The 27,833-nt window shown below is 37.5% G+C and overlaps 1 protein-coding gene across 1 annotated transcript in view; it reads left to right on the top strand.

Annotated features, from left to right (window-relative positions):
• CFAP54 (cilia and flagella associated protein 54) overlaps positions 1 to 27,833 on the top strand; it is a 294,732-nt gene that overhangs the window by 37,783 nt on the left and 229,116 nt on the right. Inside the window, 7 exon segments of the mRNA XM_044914733.1 lie at positions 76 to 241; positions 1,174 to 1,259; positions 7,243 to 7,377; positions 8,068 to 8,218; positions 12,686 to 12,762; positions 19,697 to 19,825; positions 20,194 to 20,320. Coding sequence (XP_044770668.1) covers positions 76 to 241; positions 1,174 to 1,259; positions 7,243 to 7,377; positions 8,068 to 8,218; positions 12,686 to 12,762; positions 19,697 to 19,825; positions 20,194 to 20,320 — 871 coding nt within the window.

The raw sequence follows: 27,833 nt of genomic DNA, 5'->3' as shown, positions 1-27,833 counted from the left end.
TACAAAACCAATAATTTGTTTTTATTTTGTTAAGATGGCTTTGAATTATTAACTTGTGGGATATACTTCTCTTAGAGGCAGGATGATCCAGAGTCAAAGAAAGCAGAAAAGGATTTAATTCTCCTTGTTGCAATAGAACCTTTAATCAACGTAAAGAGAAACAAAGGTTTGGTCTTTCCCATGGAAAATTACAAAGAAGGACAATCAGCTCAAATTAATGTTAAGAAAATTGCTTTTCATGGTGAGTATTTATTTGCCTTTTTGAAAACTTAAAATTTCATCTGATAAAATATACGCTCTAGGCAAAGTGAGCAAGAATGTTCAAGGCAGAGGAGACAGGACGTGCAAAGACCAAGTGTGCTTGGTTGTCGAAGGAGTGACCAGGAGGCACACGTGGCTAGAGTGTGCTGGTGGTGCTGGTGGAATTTGAGAATGTGGTAGGAAATGTGGGCAGAGAAATAGCTGGGTGCCAGGTCCTGCAGGCTCCTAGACCTTGTAAGGATGCTGGGTTTCATTCTGTGTGATGATTTTGAGGAGGTGAGTAAGGCTCTACTTGGCGGCTACCTTGTTGGTAAGTGAGAGGCCAGCACAGCAGTCAATCAAAAGCCATCAGTTCCCTTTGGCAAGGGAAGATTTGGTGGTCTCGCATCTTTTTTCAGTAGGGGCAGTTTTTCATTCCAACATTTTAAGTCTTAAAAGTTATTGTACATATAACTGAAAATTTGCAACCTCTAATTTTAGACTGACAAGAATGATTTAATCCCATGTTTTTTTATGTTTTATAATGTTCTTAAGGCATTTCCTGGCTGTTCAATTGCAGTAAATAATTTGTACCAAGCAATGATACATATATTTTTTCTAGTGGTTTCTGAATAGATATTTTTGTTATTTTTATTTCAACTGCCATGTTTTACATGTGTTTTAGTATTATAAGCCTTTTCAATTCTATTTTGGATGTAGTTGGCATACAGATTGCAGATTAATGGTAATAGTCTATTTTAATTGCATTAGAGCCCACTTAGATTAGTTTTCGTATAGAAATGTCTTAGTGACATGATATTTGTCCAGGTACCATTTATGTCATTTTGTAGAATTTCTGTGTTTCTATGCCTTTTCTACTTGAAAATTTGTAATTGATTTTTTTGTTTCATTTTTCTCTACTTTATGAATTAGATTCTTGTTTGAAGACTTATGGATATTCAGAAGACATTTTCCATTTGGCAGCAACCTTGTACTCTTGTGTCTGTGCTTCTCCCCAGGTGAAATTAATTGCTTTTTTGAATACTTGGTGATAGTGTTGAAGGAGGTTATTATAGCTAATTTAAAGCCAGATTTAAAATATCACGGGAATTGCACCTTGCCAAAATTCTATATTGTTTAATCATTAAATAAGAGGTTGAGTCATAACCTGACTTCTGATTTTAAGTCTGTTTTGATAATAACTCCTTTTGTTCCTTTTTGGAAAATTCCTATGCTAGCTATATTTCTAATAATGAAGGAAATGAGGCAGTCGTTTCAATTAGAGTTAACATTCTTAATGAAATACCGCTTTCCAGTCCATGAATACAGCGCTTAGTTATTATTTGGAGTCACTTTGCACACAATGGCCATTAGAGATGATGATTTGTGGGTATGAATGTTTAAGTAACTAGAACAGCACTGGTGTCAAAACTGAATTACAGGGATCCCCAGGGCTTTGCCGAAGTTCCCTCAGGAGCTCAGCTTTGGGTATAACACCCTAACATGTTTTTATTAGTTTTATATACAATTGTTGAGATAGAATTTCATTTGAAAATTTGGCTTTACTATTCTAAAAAAAATTTGAAAACCACAATGATAGAGCATTGTATTAACTTTTGTTCAGGGAAGTGAAACCACAGTAAGGGATTTGAGAAGTTCCACTGGTAAAATGTTTTTTATTTCTTCTGGGTTTATTAAATACTTGTGACAGGTATTTAATTTTTGTCAGAAAGGTATTTGATTGCAAATATAATGATTATAGTAGGAGAGCTAAACAAAAGGTTTTTTTTTTTTTGTTTCAAGTTTTTATTTAAATTCTAGTTAGTTAACATATAGTGTAATATTGGTTTCTGGACTAGAATTTAGTGATTCATCCCTTACAGATAACACCCAGCATTCATCACAACAAGTGCCCTCCTTAATACCCATCACCCATTTAGCCCATCCCCCACACTCCTCTCCTCCATCAACCCTCAGTTTGTTCTCCGTAGTTGAGACTCTTATGATTTGTCCCTCTCTCCTTTTTTTCCCCTTCTTTCCCCTATGTTCATCTGTTTTGTTTCTTAAATTCCACATATAAGTGAAGTCATGTGGTATTTGTCTTTCTCTGGTTGACTTATTTCACTTAGCATAATACACCTCACTCTATCCATGTCATTGCAAATGGCAAGATTTCCTTCTTTTTTGTGGCTAAGTAATATTCCATTGTGTATATATACCACATCTTCTTTATCCATTCATCTGTTTTTTTTTTTTAAAGATTTTATTTATTAATTTGACAGAGAGAGAGATAGCGAGAGCAGGAACATAAGCAGGGGGAATGGGAGAGGGAGAAGCAGGCTTCCCGCAGAGCAGGGAGCCCGATGTGGGACTCGATCCCAGGACCCTGGGATCATGACCTGAGCCGAAGGCAGACGCTTAATGACTGAGCCACCCAGGCACCCTCCATTCATCTGTTGATGGACATTTGGGCTCTCTCCATAGTTTGGCTATTGTTGATAATGCTGCTGTAAACATTAGGGTGCATGTGCCCCTTAGAATCAGTATTTTTTTATCCTTTGGGGTAAATACCTAGTAGTGCAATTGCTGGGTCATAGGGTAGCTCTATTTTTAATTTTTGAGGAGCCTCCATACTGCTTTCCAGAATGGCTGCATCAGCTTGCATTTCCACCAGCAGTGTAAGAGGGTTCCCCTTTCTCTGCATCCTCGCCAACATCTGTTGTTTCAGTGTTGTTAATTTTGGCCATTCTTTTTTTCTTTTTTAAGATTTTATTTATTTATTTGAGAGAGAGAATGAGAGAGAGAGGACATGACAGGGGGGAGGGTCAGAGGGAGAAGCAGACTCCCCGCCGAGCAGGGAGCCAGATGCGGGACTCGATCCAGGGACTCCAGGATCATGACCTGAGCCGAAGGCAGTCGCTTAACCAACTGAGCCACCCAGGCGCCCCTTTGGCCATTCTGACTGGTGTGAGGTGGTGTCTGACTGTGGTTTTATTTATATGTCCCTGATGTTGAGTGATGAGTGATGTTGAGCATCTTTCATGTGTCTGTTGGTCATTTGTATGTCTTCTTTGGAAAAATGTCTATTCATGTCTTCTGTCCATTTCTTAACTGGATTATTTGTTTTTTGGGGTTAAACCAAAAAATTATAATCCAGGCTGAAAAGGGCAAGGATTTTTTTTTTTACAAATAAGTATTTTAATGATGAACTTCAGACAAGTTTTCCAAGCATAATATTTTCATTGAGGTATAGTTCCAGAAACTAGTAATGATCATGAGCTATTAGCAGTCTAGGAATCAGATGTAGTTATGTTCCAAATCTACCAAGATGTCCAATCTGTCATCCTTAGACTTGTTTTTTCAAGGCCTAGTAGACAAGGTTTCCTCTTGAGGATCTCTGTTCTTGAGTTCAGTTGCTAAATCCAGGTATAAAGGACCAGTTGGGGAAACTCAGGACAAGAAGATTAAATATTCTTTAGAGGAAAGGATAGGGTGTGATGGGTTGCTCATGTCCCTTCTATGTCCAACCCAATACAGAGAGCTTTTCTGCTGTTCCTGAAGCTGGTCCCATTTCTGTCCTGTGCCCATGCTCTTGGCCACCTTTGAGGTTGATCGTCAGCAATCAATACCTATGAGCTTTGATTTTGTTTATTTTTATAATTTATTTAATAATCTAAATTTTAAAAGATTAGTTCAGAAGCATTGACATATCTTGTTTTTAAAGGTTTATTTATTTATTTTAGAGAGAGAGGTTGGAGGAGGGGCCAAAGGAGAGGGAGAGAGAGTCCCAAGCCAACTCCACGTTGAGTGCAGAGCCCAATGCGGGTGATCTCATGACCCTGAGATCATGACCTGAGCCCAAATCAAGAGTTGCAGGCTTAACCCATTGCGCCACCCAGGCACTTGACATATCTTTTTTTTAATGTTATCTGATACATGATATATGTTTATATTCCAAAACAGAAATATTTAGAAATTTAGTACTTTGAATCTTACTTTTCGTTTGTGTTTTTTTTTAAAGGTTTTTTTCAGTTATTTATTCAAAAGAGAGAGACAGGATGAGTAGGGGGAGGAGCATAGGGAGAGGGACAAGCAGACTCTGCGCTGAGCACAGAGCCCGACTGGTGGCTCGATGTCATGACCCTGAGATCGTGGCCTGAGCCAAAATCAAGAGTCTGATGCTTAACCAAGTGAGCCACCCAGGCACCCCTTGAATCTTACTTTTTTTTTTAAACCTTTATATTGATGAATAACATATATAATGACAAACATTTTACTAGTGTATAGCTCAATGAGTTTTCATAAATGAAGCACATCCAGTTCAAGAAACAGAACATGACCAGCACGGAGTAGCTCCCCCTGTGCTCCCTTCCAGTCACTGACCCTACCATGGGTACTCACTATCTTGACTTTTTAGTCATTGGGTTAGTTTTGCCTGTTTTTTTTGTGTTGTATGTAATTGGATACAGAAAATACGGATGGTCCCTGTCTTACGATGATTCAACCTAAGATTTTTCCATTTTACAATGGTGCACAAGCAATACACATTCAGTAGAAAGCATACTTTAAATTGTGAACTTTGATCTTTTCCCTGGCTGGCAATATGCAGTATGATACACTCTCATGATGCTGGGCAGCAGCAACCATGACTCCCAATCAGCTACATGATCATGAGGGGAAATGACAGACACATAACTATTCTGGTTTTCACTTTCAGCACAGTATTCAATAAATTACATGAGATAGTTAACACTTCATTATAAAGTAGGCTTTGTGTTAGGGACCTTTGTCCTACCATAGGCTAATGTAAGTGTTCTGAGCATGTTTAAGGTAGGTCAGTCTACGCTATGATGTTCAGTAGATTAAATGCATTTTTGATTTATGGTATTTTCAGTTTATAAGTCAAGGGAGATCTATGCATACTTTCAGCATCTTCTTTCAATTGATATTGTTTGTAAGAGTCCTCCTTATTTTTGCAAGTGGTTGTATATTGTTCATTTTTATTGCATGGTATTCCACTGTATGAATAGACCAAAACTTATTTATCCCTTCTTCTACACTTATTTATAATTTCTTCTTCTAGTAACATTGCCCCTATGATCAGATGCAAAAATCTAACTTCAATTGCTTTCTCTGAATCTCTGAGGCCAAACAGTGCCCTCTGGAGGAAGAGGCTACCCTTTCCCATACTTTTAATTTCTTCAGTGTCAGAAAGCCATTCTGGTCCACTTTAATAGCCCAGAGCTGTGCTGTTAATCCCGTATAGCTCCTAGCCAGATTTTTTTTTTTAAATTTTATTATGTTATGTTAATCACCATACATTACATCATTAGTTTTTGATGTAGTGTTCCATGATTCATTGTTTGTGTATAACACCCACTGCTCCATTCAGTATGTGCCCTCTTTAATACCCATCACCAGGCTAACCCATCCCCCCACTCCCCTCCCCTCTAGAACCCTCAGTTTGTTTCTCACAGTCCATAGTCTCTCATGGTTCATCTCGAATTTTTTTTTTTTTTTTTTTTTGAAAGTAGACTCCACATTCCCAGTGTGGAACCCAGTGCAGGGCTTGAACTCACAACCCTGAGATCAAGACCTGAACTGAGACCAAGGGTGGGACACCCAATTGACTGAGCTACCCAGGTGCCCCAGGGCAAGGAATTTTTACTCCCGGCTTTTAAAAAAAAATCGTGTATGTCTTAGTTCATTCAATTCAATTCAATAAACATTTATTGATCTCTGTTATGGTCCCATACAAGGTACTACATATGCAAATTAAGTCTTAGAGCTGCCCCAAAGGAGTTCAAGGTTTGGTATATTTTAATCATAAACTCATTATCTTTCTAGTTCAGATATAATGAGTTATATTTTTCTTTTTTTTTTAAGATTTTATTTCTTTATTTGAGAGAGAGAATGAGAGAGAGAGAGCACAGAGAGGGGGGAAGGTCAGAGGGAGAAGCAGACTCCCTGCTGAGCAGGGAGCCCGATACAGGACTCGATTCTGGGACTCCAGGATCATGACCTGAGCTGAAGGCAGTGGCTTAACCAGCTGAGCCACCCAGGCGTCCCTAGTTATAGTTTTCTTTTGAAAAGAGCCAAATAACTGATTTGAGAGGAGATGTATTCATTATACTCGTGGTATCTATTGATACAGTGTGATGTTCTCTTGGTTTCTTTATGTCTCTCTTTCCTCCTTGTTTATATCCTTTCCCAGCTCCCTACTCCCTCTCCCCTTACAATTCATCCCCCTCCCCATTCTTTATTATTTTAACACAGAAAATTTAAAAAGATAGTAGTAGAACTTACTTCATAGAGTTGTCATGAAGATTAAATGAATTGGTATAAATCTTAGTCTGTATGGGCTACCATAACAAAAATACCATAGACAGGGTGGCTTAAACATGGAACACTTACTTCTCACAGTTCTGGAGGTTGAGAAATCCAAGATCAAGGCACCAGCAGATTTGGTGCCTGGTGAGGGTCCACCTCCTGGTTCATAAGATGGCTGTCTTTGCATTGTGTCATTGCTCGGCAGAAAGAAAGTGACAGACTCTGGAGTCCCTCTTTTTTTTTAAATATTTTATTTGACAGAAACACAGCGAGAGAGGGAACACAAGTAGGGGAGAGGGAGAAGCAGGCTTCCCGCTGAGCAGGGAGCCCCATGCGGGGCCCGATCCCAGGACCCCGGGATCATGACCTGGGCCGAAGGCACGACTGAGCCATCCGGGCGCCCCCTGTGGAGTCCCTCTTATAAGAGTACTATTTTTGCTCTTGAGACCTTCACCCTCATGTCTAATTACCTCCTAAAGGCCCCACCTCCCAATATTATCACATTGGGAGTTAGAATTTCAACACAGGAATTTTGGGTAGACACAAACATTCAGTCCATTGCAGTAGGTATATAAAGCTCTTAGAATGTTCCCTGGCACATGTTAAATGCTATATAGCTGTGTCTATATGTGTATCTTATTCTTACCATTACTTTACCATTTTTGTTTTCAGAATGTTCAGCCTGATAAAGAAATCGTTGTGGACATGATAATGTTCCTATGGCAGAAATGCAAATTAGGAATTCAGCGGATCAATATGCCCAGAAATGACTATGCAAGATTCACCCAGAAAATCAGTACTAATAAAGTACTCCTTTTTGTTTCCTTTCACTTGCTTTTTATTACTGCTAATTTAAGTTGTGATACACACTTCAAATCTAAATTTTCCCTATTTATCTACCTGCATAACTACCATTCTTTAAATGTGGTGCTGACTGAGCCTTTTTCTAAGTGTATTCTCTGCACTTCTGTGTTGTATGTAGGGTACATGGGCTTGGTTTTTACCATGTACTCTGAAAAGGTAATGAAGTGAAAAAGTAATGTTGTTTCCTCATTTTAGTTCCCAAAGTGTGATGGCTAATTTCATGTGCTAAGCTTTGAAAGAGAGCTTTGAAGGCACCTAGCATGGAGCCTGAAACACCTGCCTCCCCTTCGCTGTTTTGTAAGACTTTGATAGTGATCACAACAGCTGCTTTGTGAGGGGAGAATGAGAACTTTGAGGATACTGATCATCTTTACTAATACGTTAAAAAAAGATGATAAATTTTCCATTATGGCTATAGATATGCAGATTGTAAGCTTAGGTGAATCTTCTTTATGAGTTTATAGAAACAGATTCATTAGGATCATTGATGTTTATAATTAAGATGTACTAATAAGGGGGTGTTTACCTGTCTAACATTTCCATATGTTTAGAAGATGATGACTTCAAGGAAGTCCTAAGTTTAAAAAAATATGACTCAACAATGTAATATTTTAATTGATTTTCTCTTTTTAGTGGGTTTATCTTCTGTGGCAGATAAATGAAGTAATTCACTGCTATAAAATGGAAGACATTGATGTTGTGGTGGTAGCAGAGGTCACGTTGCGATTAAGTGAAATATTGGAGTTATTAGGAAACCCACGAAGAAAATTTAAAAAATCTCTAGGTAATACAATGAATGAAAAAGTATGAAGTTACTAATATACGTATACACATATGAATGTGTAAGTATAAATTGGAATACAGAATAACTACTGTGAATGGAAGCTAGGCATTTCAGTACTATGCTTCCTTGATGATTTATAACCAGAGACAGAAATAACAGAGGTTTAACCAAGGGAATGTTAAAAAGAGGTTATATGCTGTATGGTTCCGTGGCAGGTAAGTGTATTTTGTCTTCCCCTCACTCATGTACTCCCCTTCTCCATTCCTCATTACCACTTTCACCTCTCTTCCTCTTCCCCATTCTTTCTTTTTTACTTTTCACTCCTCCTTTTTATCCCCTTTCCTCCTCTGCCATTTCCCGATAGAGTGTATGCTGCTTGAAGGAAGAGAACAAGTTTTGGTTGCCATTATATTTTTGGTACCCACCACACTGCCCCACACAGACTGGTAACTTAAATAAATGTCTGTTGAATGGATCAGTGTTTTACATTTCATCTCCTTTTTAATTTTCTCTTATCTTCTGATTCCCTCCTTTTAAAATTTGTTGTCTTCACTTATTTTATTTCTCCTCTTCTTTTCCCCCTTTCCTCTTATCTTCCTCTTTTTTGTTCTCATTTCCTACCCACTCCCTACTCTCTCTGCCCCAGTCCCTTTCTGCCAGCATTCTTCTCCTTCCAGAAGTTTTCTTCTCTCAAAGGACAACCTTATGCTCTGACCTTCTTTCTTCAGCATGTGGTTGAACCCTTGAACCATCTGTTTTAAAAAGTAACCCATATGTAGGTAGTAAGGTGGGGGTGTGGTTAGTGGGTGTTTACTTTCCTATTTCACCCCTCTTACATAGTGTGTATGACATTTGAGGGACTTTGTCGTAAAGTAATTATAATAGTAATTGTTTTCCCAGAGATTCATTAATCTGGCTCTGCTGTCCTCAGTTGTTGAGTGTGGCTTAGCAGATGGAAGTTTAGAGCCATGGTTCTCAAATTTTGATTGGCATCAGTATCACTTGGGAACTTGTTAAAAATACAAAGGCCCAGATCCTATCCTACTTCATCTAGCCTGGGCCTTTCTAGTCTTTATTAGTTTATCTGGTGATTTTGATACACATCAAAGTTTGAGAACTACTGGCTAAAGGTCTCTGGCTATCTAATACATTCAATGGTCTGAAGTCCTATTTTTTTTGAAATGTCCTGTCTTAAAATGCCTTTTCCTTTTTTAAAATTTTTATTATGCAGAATTTCAAATAGAGAGAGATGAAATAAGTTACCCTGTACCTATTATCCAGTACCAATATTATGAACATTTTGCCAATCTTATTTCATTTCTTCCTGTAACACATTTTTTCCTCTGGGGTGTTTTAAAGCAGACATAATGTCATTTCACCAGTAAATACCTCAATGTGTGTGTGTGTGTGTGTGTGTGTGTGTTGGTTTGTCTATGTAACAGATAAAGATTTTGTTTTGTTTTACAAAACTATAATGCCATTATTACTATACTTTACAAAATTAGGGGAAAATTCCTATGTCCCTGACTATATAAAAATTTCTTAAGTTGCGGGGTGCCTGGGTGGCTCAGTCATTAGGCATCTGCCTTGGGCTCAGGTCACGATCCCAGAGTCCTGGGATCGAGCCCCGCATCGGGCTCCCTGCTCTGCAGAAAGCCTGCTTCTCCCTCTCCCACTCCCCCTGCTTGTGTTCCCTCTCTTGCTGTCTCTCTCTCTGTCAAATAAATAAATAAATAAATCTTTAAAAAAAAAATCCTAAGTTGGCTTGTTCCAATCAGGATCCAAATAAGCCCATGCATTTTACTTTCTTACATTTTTCTTGAGTCTCTCTTTCTAATCTATAACAGTTCCTTTCCTCCTCTCCCTTTCAAGCCATTTATTTTTTTTGAAGACATTGATTTGTCATCTTGTAGGATTCCCCACATTCTGGATTTGGCTGTTTGTGTCTTTGTGGTATTAACTTGTTTCTCTACCTGGTAGTTGGATCTAGAGGCTTGTTTAGATTCAAGTGATATCTTATCAAAAACAATTCCTGCCAATATCTTATACACTTGGCAAGAATACTTCATAGGTGGTGCTGTTTACTCCCTGTTGTGTTGGATCAGGAAGCATATAATGCCTAGTTATCGCACATGTTGTGTTGTAAAGACTTACCAGTGAGTTCAGCTATTGTCAGCCTGACCTTTTTCCTAGGTTGTTTTCCCCAGATGTAGATTCTGAGACAAGTTGTTGAGTGAAGTAGTTACCTAGGGAAGCAGGATGGTGGTGTGGAGAAGTGAGACAGAAAATGAAAAGAAGGCAATACAAAGTACAGTAAGTTAAGGAGAAGGCTACTTTTTTAGGTTTAGGACTTTTCCCATGAGAGACCTCTAGGAGACTGTATAGAACCTGCCCCAGAGAGCTGGGAGGTTGAGATATTTATACAACTTTTATCTGTCATTGATTGAAGGCCACTGGAGGAGTGGGAGTAAGAAGCCGGAAAGGGCTTCAAACTTCTATCATTCCTCCTGCACTTACTATATTGAATTCTTAAGTGAAGAACTACTTCATCAGCTATTTGGTTACTCTGGCTATTTTTGATTGTGTGGTAGACATTATACTTGCCAAATATATTATAGAAATAACTTGAAGCCTTAGATGAGGTTAATGTTCTTCCAGAGAAGATTATGCTTGCTTTTACTAGATGCATGAAGACATTATTACTCTAGGATCCCATTAGTCCACTTTGAGAGATTAAGATAATTGGAAGCTGAGATGCTCTCCTGTTGACTTACTTTCCGTTTACCCTAAGTCCTGGGATGCAGCCTCTTCTGGCTTCTTACTCTTAGTGGCCCTGGATCCTAATCTCTGTTGCTTTAGTTCTCAGGGCTGTCAGAAGCATTACTCAGCTTCTCAGCTTTCCATTTCAGAATTGACAAAAGTCCTCAGTTGGGGAGGTAGCTCTAATGCCATTCTTTTTTTTTTTTTTAAAGATTTTATTTATTTATTTGAGACAGAGGGAATGAGAGGGAGGAGGGTCAGAGGGAGAAGCAGACTCCCTGCCGAGCAGGGAGCCCGATGAGGGACTCGATCCCAGGACTCCAGGATCATGACCTGAGCCGAAGGCAGTCGCTTAACCAACTGAGCCACCCAGGCGCCCCTCTAATGCCATTCTTTATTCCCTGGGCTCTCTTCCCAAGATCCAGGTGATACTCTTTTCTCAAGATCCTAGCTCTGTATTTATATTTTCATGATCTTCTTTGCTTACAGATGAAGAAATAAAATTTTTTCAGCAGTGAGAGAGGGAACACAAGCAGGGGGAATGGGAGAGAGAGAAGCAGGCTCCCCGTGGAGCAGGGAGCCTGATGCGGGGCTTGATCCCAGGACCCTGGATCATGACCTGAGCCGAAGGCAGAAGCTTAACGACTGAGCCACCCAGGCGCCCCTCAGCTTTTCTAGTGGTCTCTAGTCAGGAGAATTTTTCCAGGTTACCTGTTATTGAAAACAAAAGGCCCAATGATTACTTTTTTTTTTAAAGTCTATTTCTTATTCAATTTTATTTTGTTTATTATTACTTTTGGGAGACTATTGTTTTGTTGTATTTTATACTCTGTTTAATTATAAATTAAATGCAATTTGTTGATTCTTTGCTAAAGTGTTTCATTTCTAAAGAACTAATTGATATTGGAGCATGATCCATTTATAAATAGAAAATCTATGTTTATATAGTGAGGGGTTGTCCCCATTTAGATATATAAGTTCTTATAACTTTTCCAACATTATTATTATCATAATCTTATTGGCACATAAAACACAAAGTACAAGTCATTCTTGTATATTAATTATGACAATCTGATTCAAAATGTTTATTGGACTGTTGATTAAGTAATGGATTATTTAGTTTAAATTATTGAGTACATTTTAAAATAGGAAACTAGAATTGCCATATATTTATGATTTATTTTTGTTTCACTCAAACCAGCCTTGTCTGATATTTGTGCAAATTCATAAGGCTTTTACACTGTTTTGTGAATGCTTTTCAATGGACTTTATAGACTATATAGAAAGACCAGTCTCTTTACCATTATATTACCTTGTTAATAATCAAGATTTTTAATTTTGTTTGTTGTACTGCAAGATGCTTTTAAATTAACTTATATGAAGACAAAATGTAATTATATGGAAGAAATAATTTTGTATTTAGTCACCTTCTAAGTGTTGAATCATTTCTAAAATCATGAGTAATCAAAAAGGTAACCAATTTGGCATAACATTTTTTAGGATTATGATTCACTGCTATGTTTACATTTTTTTCCTTCCTCCTCTTCTTTCCTCTGGTCCTTCCTTCTTTCCCTTTGTTTCTTCTCTCCTTCTCACTCCTCTTCTTCCTACTTTTACCCCTTTTACTTCCTCCTCTTCCTCCTCCTCTTCCCTTCCTTCCTCTCTGTTACTTCCTTCCTTCTTTTCCTCCCCCCCCCTCCCCCACAGAGATACCTTTAAGAAAAGGAACTGGTGAATTCTTTGGTATTTCGAGAGGGAACGTAGAAATTCTTCCAATACTAAAGGTATTGCAAAAATATTTTAGAAAATACAATTAAAAACATGAATTCAGATTTTCAGATAATATTAAATTTGTAAATATGTAATGGTTAATTATAGAAATAATTTTGAATATTTAATATTTGAGAATTTATAGTGTCTACATACATTGAAAACTACAGGGGACATTTTCTACCTTTTGCTTTTACTGTAGAAAAAAAAATCCCAATCAGCTTTAAAAATAACCTGGTAAATTATCTTAAAAGGATTTGTAGTTACATTACCACTGGTATTTTGAATGTGTTGTGATTCATAGACTCATGGAGCAGAGAGGTCCTGCTCAGCATATTCCTCTGGCAGATTCAATGAGTTTTACCTGTTGAAAAGATACTTAGAACAGTCCCTGGCACTGGGCAAGTTCTTAGTGATTGTTACCTTAAGAGAAGAAAGGGGGTGATGGAGATAAATAGCTATTCCTCTTCTTGATTATGTTTTTCTTACAATATTTGAATTATTTCTGTCCATCAAAGATTGTGTTGTTCTATAGATCTGAATGGGAGTCTAGGGAACCATGTCATATATGTTATAAACACTCTTTTATTTATAGACAAGAACTAGAATAGCATTTTGTCAAGTCTATCCTATGTGATGCTAGTACTATGCTTCAGAAAAGGATGCCAGAGTCAAGTAACTTTGGGTGACTTTGGATGAAACACAACAGGTTCTTTACTATAAGACTTCTCAGAGGCCTTTATTTGCTTATGAGCATTGTGGTTTTCTAAGAAGATTACATGAAAATAAAACCCATTTTACGCCCTATGGAATAACTACTTAGGACACTAGTGTTCATGGACTACTGTTGAAAAATACTTTTCTAGAGAGGAAGCCAGTGATCTATATTTTTGTTTGATTAATTCAAAAATTGTAATTTTAAATTACAAAAGTTGTATTAACATTAGAGGATATTTTGAGGTATAAAAAGGGAAAAATCTACAATTTCACTATATAGACTGAAATATTTTTTTTTTATATTCTCTTCTAGTCTTTTTTATATTTTTTAGCATAGTAGCATTCTGATGTTTTTTTCCTAACATTATTTCATCAGCACTTTTCCTGTTGCTAATGTTAATACTCATAATTGCTATATTTTCTCTGAAAAATCAATTTGAAATATATGTCATAAAATTATAAAGAATATTATAAGGCAGACCCATTTCCCCTTAAGAAACAATACATCATTAGTACAGTTGAAACTCCTCCACTAACTCCTTTGATCATACCACCTTTCTTCCTGCCTAGCAGAACTGGTATTCTAAATATAATGACTATAAATTCCAGGCATACTTTTATTACATATGTGTGTTTTTCCCAGAAAGTAGAGAGTATTGCTTTTAAATTTATATATATATATAGTCATAGTGTGACTGCAGCTTGCTTTTTATCTCAGTATTGTGTTTGTGAGATTCACTCCAGTTGATTTGTGGTAGTCATAGTGATGATTTTTGCTACACATCTAACTTGCTCAAGATTTGCATAGTAAGTAGATTTGAACTTAGGTGTATTGCCTTCAACGTCCAGGTATTTAGTCACTATGCTATGTTTGATTTAAAAAAAAAAGTGTCTTCAGGATACTTGTATAAAAGATACTTTTCTAATACATAAAATATGCAAGTCCTGTAACTGGGTACCAATCAAATATCATGAATATACTGGGGACTGGGGGATCATTCTGAATTTACTTTCTTCTAATGATAGGTTTTAGGGAATGCAATTTTGAGTTCTTTATGTAGCATTGTGTCTTGAGAGAGCTAGAGTTGAGAAATCTTAAATTGGGGACAGTATGTTTGAAATTCACAAGAGATTGAGGAGGCATAATAGCTGTCTGCCAAGGTTTTTCCAGGGATCCACTTATAGTGCTTGCTAAATATACAGCTTCCTATTTCTCACTTAAGGCATATGGAATCATAATTTCAGTTGTGGGTGTTAAAAGTTTATAATTACAGGTATTTTCCTCTTAAAATTCCCACAGGTAGATTCTTTTTTTTTTTTTTTTAAGATTATTTATTTATTTATTTGAGAGAGAGTGAGAACAAGCAGGGGGAGCGGCAGAGGGAGAGGGAGAAGCAGGTTCCCTGTGTGGGGCTTGATCCCAAGACCCCAGGATCATGATCTGAGCCCAAGGCAGACGCTTAACCGACTGAGCCACCCAGGCACCCTCCCCAGATAGATTCTTAAGGAAACTAGAATTTCAGAATCACTGGCTTAGTGGGCCAGCACTTATTCTCTGAGGCTTCATAGGGCAGGAATAAGAATAGTAATAGAAGTTACAAAGTGCTAGATTTTATCTTCAGGTGGAAAATTTCTGGCAATTAAAGCCACTAAATAAAATGAGTTTCATAGAAGGTGGCAGTTTTCCCAAATGAAGCTGAAGACCGTTTATGAACTATTGATACTCTTATTTAAATTAGAAAAATGTGCCCTTTCCTTGATATGATTTATTACCACATGCTGGGAAATTGCCGAAATAAATATACAAGTCTGTGATGATAACAGCACGAATGGCACCCCCTAAAATTGTGCGATAGACAACCTGCCCAGCAGTACTGTGGCATATGGTAGATGTAGTACAGGTGGTTTGTTGGTGTGACCTAAGGATTCACCAGATGGTGTTGGAAGACCCAGAGTTGAATCTTTCTTTTTTAATTTAATTTTATTATGTAATGTTAATCACCATACATCATTAGTTTTTGATGTAGTGTTCCATGATTCATTGTTTGCATATAACACCCAGTGCTCCATTCAACACGTGCCCTCTTTAATACCCATAACTGGGCTAACCCATCCCCCCACCCCCTTCCCCTCTAGAACCCTCAGTTTGTTTCTCAGAGTCCATAGTGTCTCATGGTTCGTCTACCCCTCCGATTTCCCCCCTTCATTTTTCCCTTCCTACTATCTTCTTTTTTTTTTTTTTTGACATACAATGTATTATTTGTTTCAGAGGTGCAGGTCTGTGATTCATCAGTCTTACACAATTCACAGCACTCACCATAGCACATACCCTCCCCAGTGTCTATCACCAGTCACCCCATCCCTCCCACCCCACCCCCCACTCCAGCAACCCTCAGTTTGTTTCCTGAAATTAAGAATTCCTCATATCAGTGAGATCATATGATACTTGTCTTTCTCTGATTGACTTATTTTGCTCTAGTTCCCTCTAGTTCCATCCATGTTGGTTTTTTTTTTTTTTTTGATGGCTGCATAATATTCCATAGTATATATATACCACATCTTTATCCATTCATCTGTTAATGGACATCCTGGCTCTTTCCATAGTTTGGCTATTGTGGACCTTGCTGCTGTAAACGTGGGGGTGCACGTACCCCTTCAGATCACTCCATTTGTATCTTTGGGGTAAATACCCAGTAGTGCAATTGCTGGGTTGTAGGGTAGCTCTATTTTCAACTTTTTGGGGAACCTCCATACTGTTTTCCAGAGTGGTTGCACCAGCTTGCATTCCCACCAACAGTGTAGGAGGGTTCCCCTTTCCCAGAGTTGAATCTTGACTCTTAAATTGACAGTGTGATCTTGAGCAAATTATTTCATCTGTTTGAATGTAAGTGTCCTCATCTGTAAAATTATAACAATAGAACCAATTCTACTGGTATTATTTAAGTTACATAGTTTAAATGAGGTATTGGTAATGTTGCAGAAACCAGTACCTGCCTGGCACATGGTAGCTACTCAGTTTTTCTCTTATGTTTTATGTAGAGCACTGAATCTTAACTTAGGGTCTCAGACCCATCTGGAGGGGAGTGAAGTGGAGAGAAGTGAGAATTTATTGTAAGGAAAATCCAAAATCTGTATGCTCACCTATCAGAGATTGTAGGTGGGATAAATTATACATCTTGCATATATACATGCAACTATTTAAAAAAAAAAATGAGGTGTTTATTGTAATCACATTCAAAGCTTATTTAAAAGTTTTACTGAATACATAGCAGCTAGTTCTTTCAATAAATGTATTATAAAATTACAATAATTAGTAGGTATCTACCTCATAGGATAATGGCAATTAAAAAATTAGTCCCTGTAAAGCATTTAGTCCAGTATCTGGAACATAGTTTAATTAAATGTTAGCTATAATAATGACAAAAATAACAAAAGTGATAGTGATGGTGATGATGTTGATGAGAGAATGTAGGTGTGTGTGGAGGAGGGTCTTTGAAATTTTTTGGTGTTAAAAAGGCATCCTTAGAGACTTCCGTTTCTGGGAAAAGGGCAAACTGGGTGAGCTGAAAACGCTGTTCTACAAAGCACCTAGAAATTTTGGGCAGAATTGAACAAATATCCTCAAGCACATTGTGGCGCTCACAAGAAAGTAAGATAAATTCCAGGGGCCAAGAAAGGGGAACTGAAAACTAGAATGGTCATTTTATGAGTAGATGCTGCAGTTGGTTGATGGGCTCAGTTATAAAAAAGCTCAGATTAACAGCCATTCAGTGACAAGATATGAAGTGTGGGCACATGAAAGATGGGGGTTTGGAACTGAGACTTACACATTAAAATTATGACCTCCAAAAGACCACATTCTAGAGAAGGGAGACCAGAAGAAAACCAATCTGCCTGTTTGTATGGGGAGGTATCTCCACATGGGTACTGGAGGTGGGTGGGTGGGAGAGAGTCTTTCTTCCTAATGATTTATAATCCTGGGCCTGCTTTCACGTGAGTAGGTCTGTTTTTTGAATTTACATTACTTGAGTTGCATGAGAACCTCCCTGGGCCTGTGATTCTTGAATGGAGATATATATCTATATATCTTTGAATGGATGTGTGTAATCAAATTGTTTATATTCCAGGAAAGCAAGGATGATTTAGCATTAGAAAATATAATGCAATACACCGCATTAGCAGACGAAAGGAAGAAATACGACTACCTCACTAGATAAAAAAGATGCAACAACAACATTTGACAAAATTCAACAGCCATCTTTAAAAAATAACTCTTAAGTCAGGAATAGAGGAGAACTTCTTTTCCCATAAAGGGTATCATTCAAAGACCTGTAATGAATGTTATACCTATAGTAAAAGATTAAAAGCAATCCCTTTATACTGAGGTAATGACATAGGATATCTGTCATTCTTCTGTTCAACATGTCCTAGAGATCTTAGATAGTCAGCTGAGAAAGAAAGCAGATAAAAAAGGCATAAGGACTGTAAAGCAAATACCAGCCTTGTCTCGATCCACAGACTAGTACAATGCATTACACATTTTTAGTAATAGCAATCTAAATGCCCATCGGTAGAAGAGTGGATAAGTATATTGTGACATGTTCCTCAGCATCGCACTATTTCACTGTGGCCGTAAGGATGAATGAATTAGTGTGGGCTTGAACTAGAGTCAGCTTGGCATCCTTGCCCTTCCCTTCTTTAGTCACCTTTGTGTCACAGGGGAAAAGCTGGAACTGCATTTCCCAGCATCTCATTTCTACGTGCTTCTAGGTTAGTCTTCCAATGAGGAGCATTTGCAGGAATGTATAATGAAGGGAAGACAGAGTTCTTACTTGGCAGTGGCAGATGGAAGAAGTTTATTTACCAGAGGTGCTGAGCAAGCTCTTGCAATTCACTTGGCGCACATGGTGTGACAGACACTCGCAGCTGTTGTCAGCTGCTCCTTGATTCTTAGATTCACAGAGGCTCGTGCACGCAGCCAAATTGTCACTGGCAGCTTCCTTGGCCTTTGTTCCCCCAGGCCTTCCAACAGTGATAGACACCTCTAATTCTGTGTATCCAATCCCTTTCTGCTTGAGAGTATCTCCGGTTGTTCTGTGTTCCTAACCAAACTCTGACCCATTGAGTTACATACACCAGCATGAAAAAATTGCAGCAACATATGTTTGAGCCTATAAAGTGAACTGCAAAATTTTCTGACAGAATTAAAAAGTAGGCAAGCAATATTGCATATTATTAATAGATACATACACATGTGGTAAAAGTTTAAAAAAGAAGAAGAAGAAGGTAGCGGGAGGGGAAGAATGAAGCGGGGGAAATCGGAGGGGTAGACGAACCATGAGAGACGATGGACTCTGAAAAACAAACAGGGTTCTAGAGGGGAGGGGGGTGGGAGGATGGGTTAGCCTGGTGGTGGGTACTGAGGAGGGCACGTTCTGCATGGAGCACTGGGTGTTATGCACAAACAATGAATCATGGAACACTTCATCTAAAACTAATGATGTAATGTATGGGGATTAACATAAGAATAAAAAAAAAAACAAACACGCCAAAGAATGGTAAAAACCAAAGCACAGTGGCTTCCTTCAGGAGCAGAGAAAAGGATTGTCATGTGGACAGTTCTATAGAGGATTTCAGTTATCTGCATTTATGTGTTTGCTTTATTTCCTAAAAATTTTCTGGAGAAATACGTGAAATTTGAAAGTTTGAACAAAGCCGGATGCTCGTTATATTATTCTCTGTATTTGTCTCTCTATCAGAATAATTAGAATGTAAAGGTATTTAGTTTTTGAAAATCATGATATACGCCATTGGATTTGATGGCCTCTACATCTAAATTTCCAGCTCTGAGATTTAAAAAAAAAAATTAACTTTCAAAATGAAGTGTGTGAAAATGACAAATTATGAGGGTTGTATTTTAAAAATTTACCTATACATTTGGTACAGTCAGAATTTTGAAAACCATAAAAGGAAGATATATACATGTTTATGAAAAGCTTAATTTATATTTAGAAAAATGATGAATTGTATTTATTATTTCACTTTTATCAGTAGTACTCCACAATTAATCAAAGACAGATACACTGAGTAAAAAATATAACATTGTAGATATTGGATAGATTATTTAAATTTATTACTTGGTTTGAGTTATTATTGAAAGAAGTTTGAAAATGTTGTATGTGATTTTTCCTTACATGTTATTTTTCTGTTTTGTTTATAAAATTACTTTAGAAGAAACCTGTGGAACAGTTATTTTTGGCTTATGAACTTCTTGACAAAGCAATTGATGGAATAAACTTGAATTGCATGTTAACTACTTTGCCAAATGGATCATCAGTGATTGACCATTGCTATGCCAAGGTAAATGGGAAACTCTTACATGAAATTGAAGTGTTTGTTACTTAGCTAGGAAGAGGACTGGCTTTGCAAGTAGGTGAGTAAAGTGTGATTTGTGGTGGCCTCATTCTCATAGGCCAGAAATCTATTCCCCTCTTCCCAGAAGAAATCAAGGAGAGTGAGGAGTCTTTAAATTTGTTACTGAAGAGGCCACTGGTGAACTTGAAAAGCGGGTTTATTAGCATGTGAACCAGATTGCAAAGAGTTGAGAAATGAGCAGAATTTAATGGTGTAGAGTAAAATGCTAACTTGAGTGGTAATAGGATAGAGCTATTTTTAGTATGTTTTGATAACTGTATTTCTTTTTTATTTTTGCTTCAATCCTACCAAAGTACACCCAGGATATAGATGGAGACATTTGCAAACCAGTCACACCAAATTCTTTCATGATGGATTTGCATCTTGAACTAATTCAAGCCCAGCACCGGATAGCTGTTGTGCTTCTTGACCAATTGCAAGGTAGTAGTGATCAAAGCAAATAATTTGTTCTGCATCATTTTTAAGATAAGTTCAAGAATAGTAAATAATTTGTGAATTATGTTCTTGTTGGAGTGTTTTCCAGATAAATTTCATTTTTTTCTTTTCCCTGCTTAATATCAGTAGATACCTTCCATTATTGCTTTATACCCTGCATAGCAAATCAATTAGTATACTTCTAAAAAATTAAATTAATTTTGTTTGAGTTATAGTCAATTACTGATATTTTGTTAATTCAATCAAGCAAATATAATTATTGAGTACCTATTAAGATCCAGGACCATATTATGTTTAGTATAAATAAGATAAAACCTCTAATTTTGAGCTTCTAGTAAGTAAGCCAATTGTAACAGTTGAGATTAATAAATGTAACAGAAGTGGGCTCAGTTTCTGTTGTAGGCACACAGAAGAGGAGTATCTATAATAAACAAGAGTTAGGGATGGCTTCCTGGGAGAAGTGATAGTTGACCAGAAGGCTAGAAAATATCTTTATGAAGAATGAAAAGGAAACAGTCATTTGGATAGAGAAACTAGTCTTTAGCAAACTGGAAAGCAACAATTGCATGGTGCAGTTTAGGAACTGCTGGAATTCTCTTATGGCTAGAATAAAGAGCACACATGAGAGTACGACACAGATAAGCCTAGCGATGTAGATCACAGTTAAATCTTGAATAGCTAAGGGGTTTATATTTATCCTTGAAGCTATTGAAAAACTTAGAAAGACAGCTCTGACATAATGTCAGAGCACACATGACTTGGATCTAAGTTTTTTTTGGCCTCATTATTAGATAAAGACTTCAAAACATTTTTTTAAAAGATGTCAATAGTAATACTAGTGTGCATACAGATAATACATTTACTCGTTTCAAAATAAGATTTAACGTCATTATGTATAAAAATTAAGGTTAAATTTTGATAAAGCCAAGTTACTCTTGGCAGGATTATATAGCCAGTATTCATTTAACAACTACTCCATTATAAATTACTGACTAATTATAGAATAGTACTAAGTGTTCCAGCCTAATACAACCTCTGATTTCTGTCTAAAGCATTCTAATTTGAAGGGATACATGCACCCTGATGTTTATAGCAGCATTAACAAAAGTAGCCAAATTATGGAAAGGGCCCAAATGTCCATCAACTGATGAATGGATAAAGAAGATGTGGTATATGTATATAATGGAATATTACTCAGCCATAAAAAAGAATGAAATCTTGCCATTTGCAATGACATGGATGGAGCTAGAGATAGAGTATTATACTAAGCTAAGTAAGTCAGTCAGAGAAAGACAAATACTGTATGATTTCATTCATATGTGGAATTTAAGAAACAAAACAAACCATCATAGGGGGAAAAAAGAGAGCAGCAAACCAAGAAACAGGCTCTTAACTGTAGAGAACAAACAGATAGTTACTAGAGGGGAGGTGGATAGGAATGGGTTAAATAGGTGATCGGGATGAAGGAGTACATGTGTTGTGATGAGCACCTGGTGTTGTATATAAGTGTTGAATCACTAAATTGTACACCTGAAACTAATAATACACTGTATGTTAACTAACTGGAATTTAAATAAAAACCTAAAAAAAAAATATTCAGATGTCACATCATATATACAACTAAATAGATTTAATCAAATGCTAGGTAATTAATTAATTTTTGAGTGCAAACTTTTTTCCCCAGGTTATTGAGACATAATTGACAGATAACATTATGTAAGCATAAGGTGTACAAATGTGTTGATTTTATACACTAATATATTGCAAAATTATTACCATCATAATGTTAGCTAACACTTCTATCATGTCACATAATTGCCACTTCTTTTTTGTGGGAAGAGCACTTAAGATTTACTCACTTAGCATCTTTCAAGTGTATACTACAGTATTATTAACTATAATCACCATGATGTACATGAGATCCCTAGAACTGTATATACCCTTTGACCGACATCTGTCCATTTCCTTCCACTTCCCCTCTAGCCCCTGGTAACCACCACTCTACTCTCTGTTTCTATGAATTCAGCTTTCTTAGATTCTACATGTAAGTGGTATCATACAGCATTTGTCTGACTTATTTCATTTAGCATCATGCCCTCAAGGTCCATCCATGTTATTGCAAATGGCAGGATTTCCTTCTTTCTCATGGCTGAATAGTATTCCATGATATATATACACACACTCACACACACACACACACCACATATTCTTTATACATTCATTCATTGATAGATACTGTTTACATATCTTGGCTATTGTGAATAATGCTGCAGTGAACATGGGAGTGCAGATATCTCTTTGAGACCTTATTTTCATTTCCTTTGGAGATACACCCAGAAAGGATTGCTGGATTGTATAGTAGTTCTGTTTTTAATTTTTTAAAAAAGATTTATTTATTTATTTTTAGGGAGGGAGGGGGAGAGAGAGAGAAAGAGAGAGAGCAGAGGGTGGAGAGGGGCACAGGGAGGGAATCTCAGGCAGATTCCCCACTGAGCGCAGAGTCAGACTCGGCTCTTGATCTCAGGACCCTGAGATCATGACCTGAGCCAAAATCGAGAGTCAGACGCTTAACTGACTGAGCCACCCAGGCACCCCTATTTTTAATTGTTTGATGAACTTCCATAGTGTTTTCCACAGTGACTGAACCAATTTCCATTCCCACCAACAGTGTGCAAGGGTTTCCTTTGTTCCACATCCTCGTCAACATTTGTTATCTCTTGTCTTTTTGATGATAGCTATTCTAACAGAGGTGAAATGGTACCTTGTTGTGGTTTTGATCTGCATTTTCCTGATGATTAGTGATTTTGATTATCTTTTCATACACCTGTGGCTATTTGTATGTCGTCTTTGGAAAAATGTCTATTCGGTTTCTCTCTCCATAGTTTGTTTTTTTTACTATTGGGGTTATATGAGTTCTTTAAATATTTTGGATATTAATCCTTATCAGATATATGATGTGCAAGTATTTTCTTCCATTCTGCAGGGTACCTTTCCATTTTGTTGGTTATTTCTCTTGCTGTGCAGAGCTTTTTTATTTGATCAGTCCCATTTACTAATTTTGTTGTTGTTTTTATTACTTGTGCTTTTTTACTGTGTTGTGTGTTGTTGTTGTTATTACTTGTGTCTTATCCAGAAAAAATAATTGCCAAGACCAATGTCAAGAAGAATTTTCTCTGTGTTTTCTTCTAGGAGATTTATGGTTTCAGTTCTTATATTTATTTACTAAAAAAAATTTTTTTATTAACATATAATGTATTTTTTGTTTCAGGGGTACAGTTCTGTGATTCATCAGTCTTACACAATTCACAGTGCTCACCATAGTATCTATCCTCCGCAATGTCCATCACCCAGCCACCCCATCCCTCCCACCCCCCTCCACTCCAGCAACCCTCAGCTTGTTTCCTGAGATTAAGAATCTCTTATGGGGTGCCTGGGTGGCTCAGTCGTTAAGCGTCTGCCTTCGGCTCAGGTCATGATCCCAGGGTCCTGAGATCGAGTCCCACATCGGGCTCCCTGCTTGGCAGGAAGCCTGCTTCTCCCTCTCCCACTCCCCCTGCTTGTGTTCCTGCTCTCGCTCTCTCTCTCTCTGTCAAATAAATAAATAAAAATCTTTAAAAAAAAAAAAAAAAGAGTCTCTTATGGTTTGTCTCCCTCTCTGGTTTCATCTTGTTTATTTTTCCCTCCCTTCCCCTATGATCCTCTGTCTTGTTTCTCAAATTCCTCATATCAGTGAGATCATATGATACTTGTCTTTCTCTGATTGACTTATTTCGCTTAGTGTAATATTCTCTAGTTCCATCCATGGCATTGCAAATGGCAAGATTTCATTCCTTTTGAGGCTGCATACTATTCCATTGTATATATATACCACATCTTCTTTATCCATTCATCTGTTGATGGACATCTAGGCTCTTTCCATAGTTTGACTATTGTGGACATTGCTGCTATAAACATTGGGGTGCACGTGCCCCTTTGGATCACTGCCTTTGTATCTTTGGGGTAAATACCCAGTAGTGCAATTGCTGGGTCATAGGGTAGCTCTATTTTCAACTTTTTGAGGAACCTCCATACTGTTTTCCAGAGTGGCTGCACCAGCTTGCATTCCCACCAACAGTGTAGGAGGGTTGCCCTTTCTCTGCATCCTTGCCAACATCTGTTGTTTCCTGACTTGTTAATTTTAGCCATTCTGATTGGTGGTATCTCATTGAGGTTTTGATTTGGATTTCCCTGATGGCGAGCGATGTTGAGCACTTTTTCATGTGTCTGTTGGCCATTTGGATGTCCTCTTTGCAGAAATGTCTGTTCATGTCTTCTGCCCATTTCTTGATTGGATCATTTGTTCTTTGGGTTTTGAGTTTGATAAGTTCTTTATAGATTTTGGATACTAGCCCTTTATCTGAGATGTCATTTGCAAATATCTTCTCCCATTCTGTCAGTTGTCTCTTGGTTTTGTTGACTGTTTCTTTTGCTATGCAAAAGCTTTTTATCTTAATGAAGTCCCAATAGTTCATTTTTGCCCTTGCTTCCCTTGCCTTTGGTGATGTTTCTAGGAAGAAATTGCTGTGGCTGAGGTCGAAGAGGTTGCTGCCTGTGTTCTCCTCTAGGATTTTGATGGACTCCTGTCTCACATTTAGGTCTTTCAACCATTTTGAGTCTATTTTTGTGTGTGGTGTAAGGAAATGGTCCAGTTTCATTCTTCTGCATGTGGCTGTCCAATTCTCCCAGCACCATTTGTTGAAGAGACTTTTTTCCATTGGACATTCTTTCCTGCTTTGTCGAAGATTAGTTGACCATAAAGTTGAGGGTCCATTTCTGGGCTCTCTATTCTGTTCCATTGATCTATGTGTCTGTTTTTGTGCTGGTACCATACTGTCTTGATGATGACAGCTTTGTAATAGAGCTTGAAGTCTGGAATTATGATGCCACCGGCTTTGCTTTTCTTTTTCAACATTCCTCTGGCTGTTCGGGGTCTTTTCTGGTTCCATACAAATTTTAGGATTATTTGTTCCATTTCTTTGAAAAACATTGATGGTATTTTGATAAGGATTGCATCAAATGTGTAGATTGCTCTAGGTAGCATAGACATTTTCACAATATTTGTTCTTCCAATCCATGAGCATGGAAGGTTTTTCCATTTGTGTCTTCCTCAATTTCTTTTTTTTTTTTTAAGATTTTATTTATTTATTTGACAGAGAGAGACACAGCGAGAGAGGGAATACAAGCAAGGGAGAGGGAGAGGGAGAAGCAGGTTTCCCGTGGAGCAGGGACCCCGATGCGGGGCTCGATCCCAGGACCCTGGGATCATGATGTGAGCCGAAGGCAGACGCTTAACGACTGAGCCACCCAGGCGCCCCCCCTCAATTTCTTTCATGAGTATTCTGTAGTTTTCCGGGTACAGATCCTTTGCTGCTTTGGTTAGATTTATTCCTAGGTATATTATGGTTTTGGGTGCAGTTGTAAATGGGATTGACTCCTTAATTTCTCTTTCTTCTGTCTTGTTGTTGGTGTATGGAAATGCCACTGATTTCTGTGCATTGATTTTATATCCTGCCACTTTACTGAATTCCTGTGTGAGTTCTAGCAGTTTTGGGGTGGACTCTTTTGAATTTTCCACATAAAGTATTATATCATCTGCAAAAAGTGAGAGTTTGACTTCTTCTTTGCCGATTTGGATGCCTTTTATTTCTTTTTGTTGTCTGATTGCTGTGGCTAGGACTTCTAGTACTATGTTGAATAGCAGTGGTGATAGTGGACATCCCTGCTGTGTTCCTGACCTTAGGAGGAAAGCTCTCAGTTTTTCCCCATTGAGTATGGTATTTGCTGTGGGTTTTTCATAGCTGGCTTTTATGATATTGAGGTATGTACCCTCTATCCCTACACTGTGAAGAGTTTTAATCAAGAAAGGATGCTGTACTTTGTCAAATGCTTTTTCTGCATCTATTGAGAGGATCATATGGTTCTTGTTCTTTCTTTTATTAATGTATTGTATCACATTGATTGCTTTGCGGATATTGAACCACCCTTGCAGCCCAGGAGTAAATCCCACTTGGTCGTGGTGAATAATCCTTTTAATGTACTGTTAGATCCTATTAGCTAGTATCTTGGTGAGAATTTTGGCATCCATGTTCATCAAGGATATTGGTCTGTAATTCTCTTTTTGGTTGGGTCTTTGGTTTTGAGATCAAAGTAATGCTGGCCTCATAGAATGAGTTTGGAAGTTTTCCTTCCATTTCTATTTTTTGAAACAACTTCAGAAGAATAGGTATTAGTTCTTTTTTTAAATGTTTGGTAGAATTCCCTTGGGAAGCCATCTGGCCCTGGACTCTTGTTTGATGGAAGATTTTTGATTACTGCTTCAATTTCCTTATTGGTTATAGGTTTGTTTAGGTTTTCTATTTTTCCTGTTTCAGTTTTGGTAGTTTATAGGTTTCTAGGAATGCATCCATTTCTTCCAGATTGCCTAATTTGTTGGCATGTTGCTCATAGTATGATCTTAAAATTATTTGCGTTTTCTTGGTGTTGGTCATGATCTCTCCTCTTTCATTTATGATTTTATTTATTTGGATCCTTTCTCTTTTCTTTTTGATAAGTCTGGCCAGGGGTTTATCAGTCTTATTAATTCTTTAAAGAACCAGCTTCTAGTTTTGTTGGTCTGTTCTACTGTCTTTTGGTTTCTATTTCATTCATTTCTTTTTTTTCCCCAAGATTTTATTTATTTATTTGACAGAGAGAGAGAGGACAAGCAGGGGGAGTGGCAGGCAGAGGGAGAAGCAGGCTCCCCACTGAGCAAGGAGGCCGATGTGGGACTCTATCCTAGGACCCTGGGATCATGACCTGAGCTGAAGGCAGACACTTAACCGACTGAGCCACCCAGTCATCCCTATTCCATTCATTTCTGCTCTAATCTTTATTATTTCTCTTCTGCTGCTTGGTTTAGGTTCTGTGTGCTGTTCTTTTTCCAGCACCTTTAAGTGTAAGGTTCGCTTGTGTATTTGAGACTTTTCTAGTTTCTTGAGAAAGGCTTGTATTGCTATGTACTTCCCTCTTAGGACCGCCTTTGCTGCATCCCAAAAGTTCTGAACAGTTGTGTTTTCATTTTTATTTGTTTCCATGAATTTTTAAAATTCTTCTTTAATTCCCTGGTGGACCCATTCATTCTTTAGGATTCTCTTTAATCTCCAAGTATTTGAGTTCCTTCCAAATTTCCTCTTGTGAGTCAGTTCAAGTTTCAAAACATTGTGGTCTGAAAATATGCAGGGAATAATTTCAGTCTTTTGATACTGGTTAAGACCTGATTTGTGACCCAGTATGTGATCTGTTCTGGAGAATGTTCCATGTGCACTCGAGAAGAATGTGTATTCTGTTGCTTTAGGATGAAATGCTCTATATCTGTGAAATCCATCTGATCCAGTGTGTCATTCAAAGCCCTTGTTTCCTTGTTGATCTTCTCTTTGATGATCTGTCCATTGCTGTGAGTGGGGTGTTAAAGTCCCCTACT

Source organism: Neomonachus schauinslandi, chromosome 5, assembly GCF_002201575.2.
Source record: "Neomonachus schauinslandi chromosome 5, ASM220157v2, whole genome shotgun sequence".
Taxonomy (NCBI): domain Eukaryota; kingdom Metazoa; phylum Chordata; class Mammalia; order Carnivora; family Phocidae; genus Neomonachus; species Neomonachus schauinslandi.
This window is presented reverse-complemented; position numbering and strand designations above follow the sequence as displayed.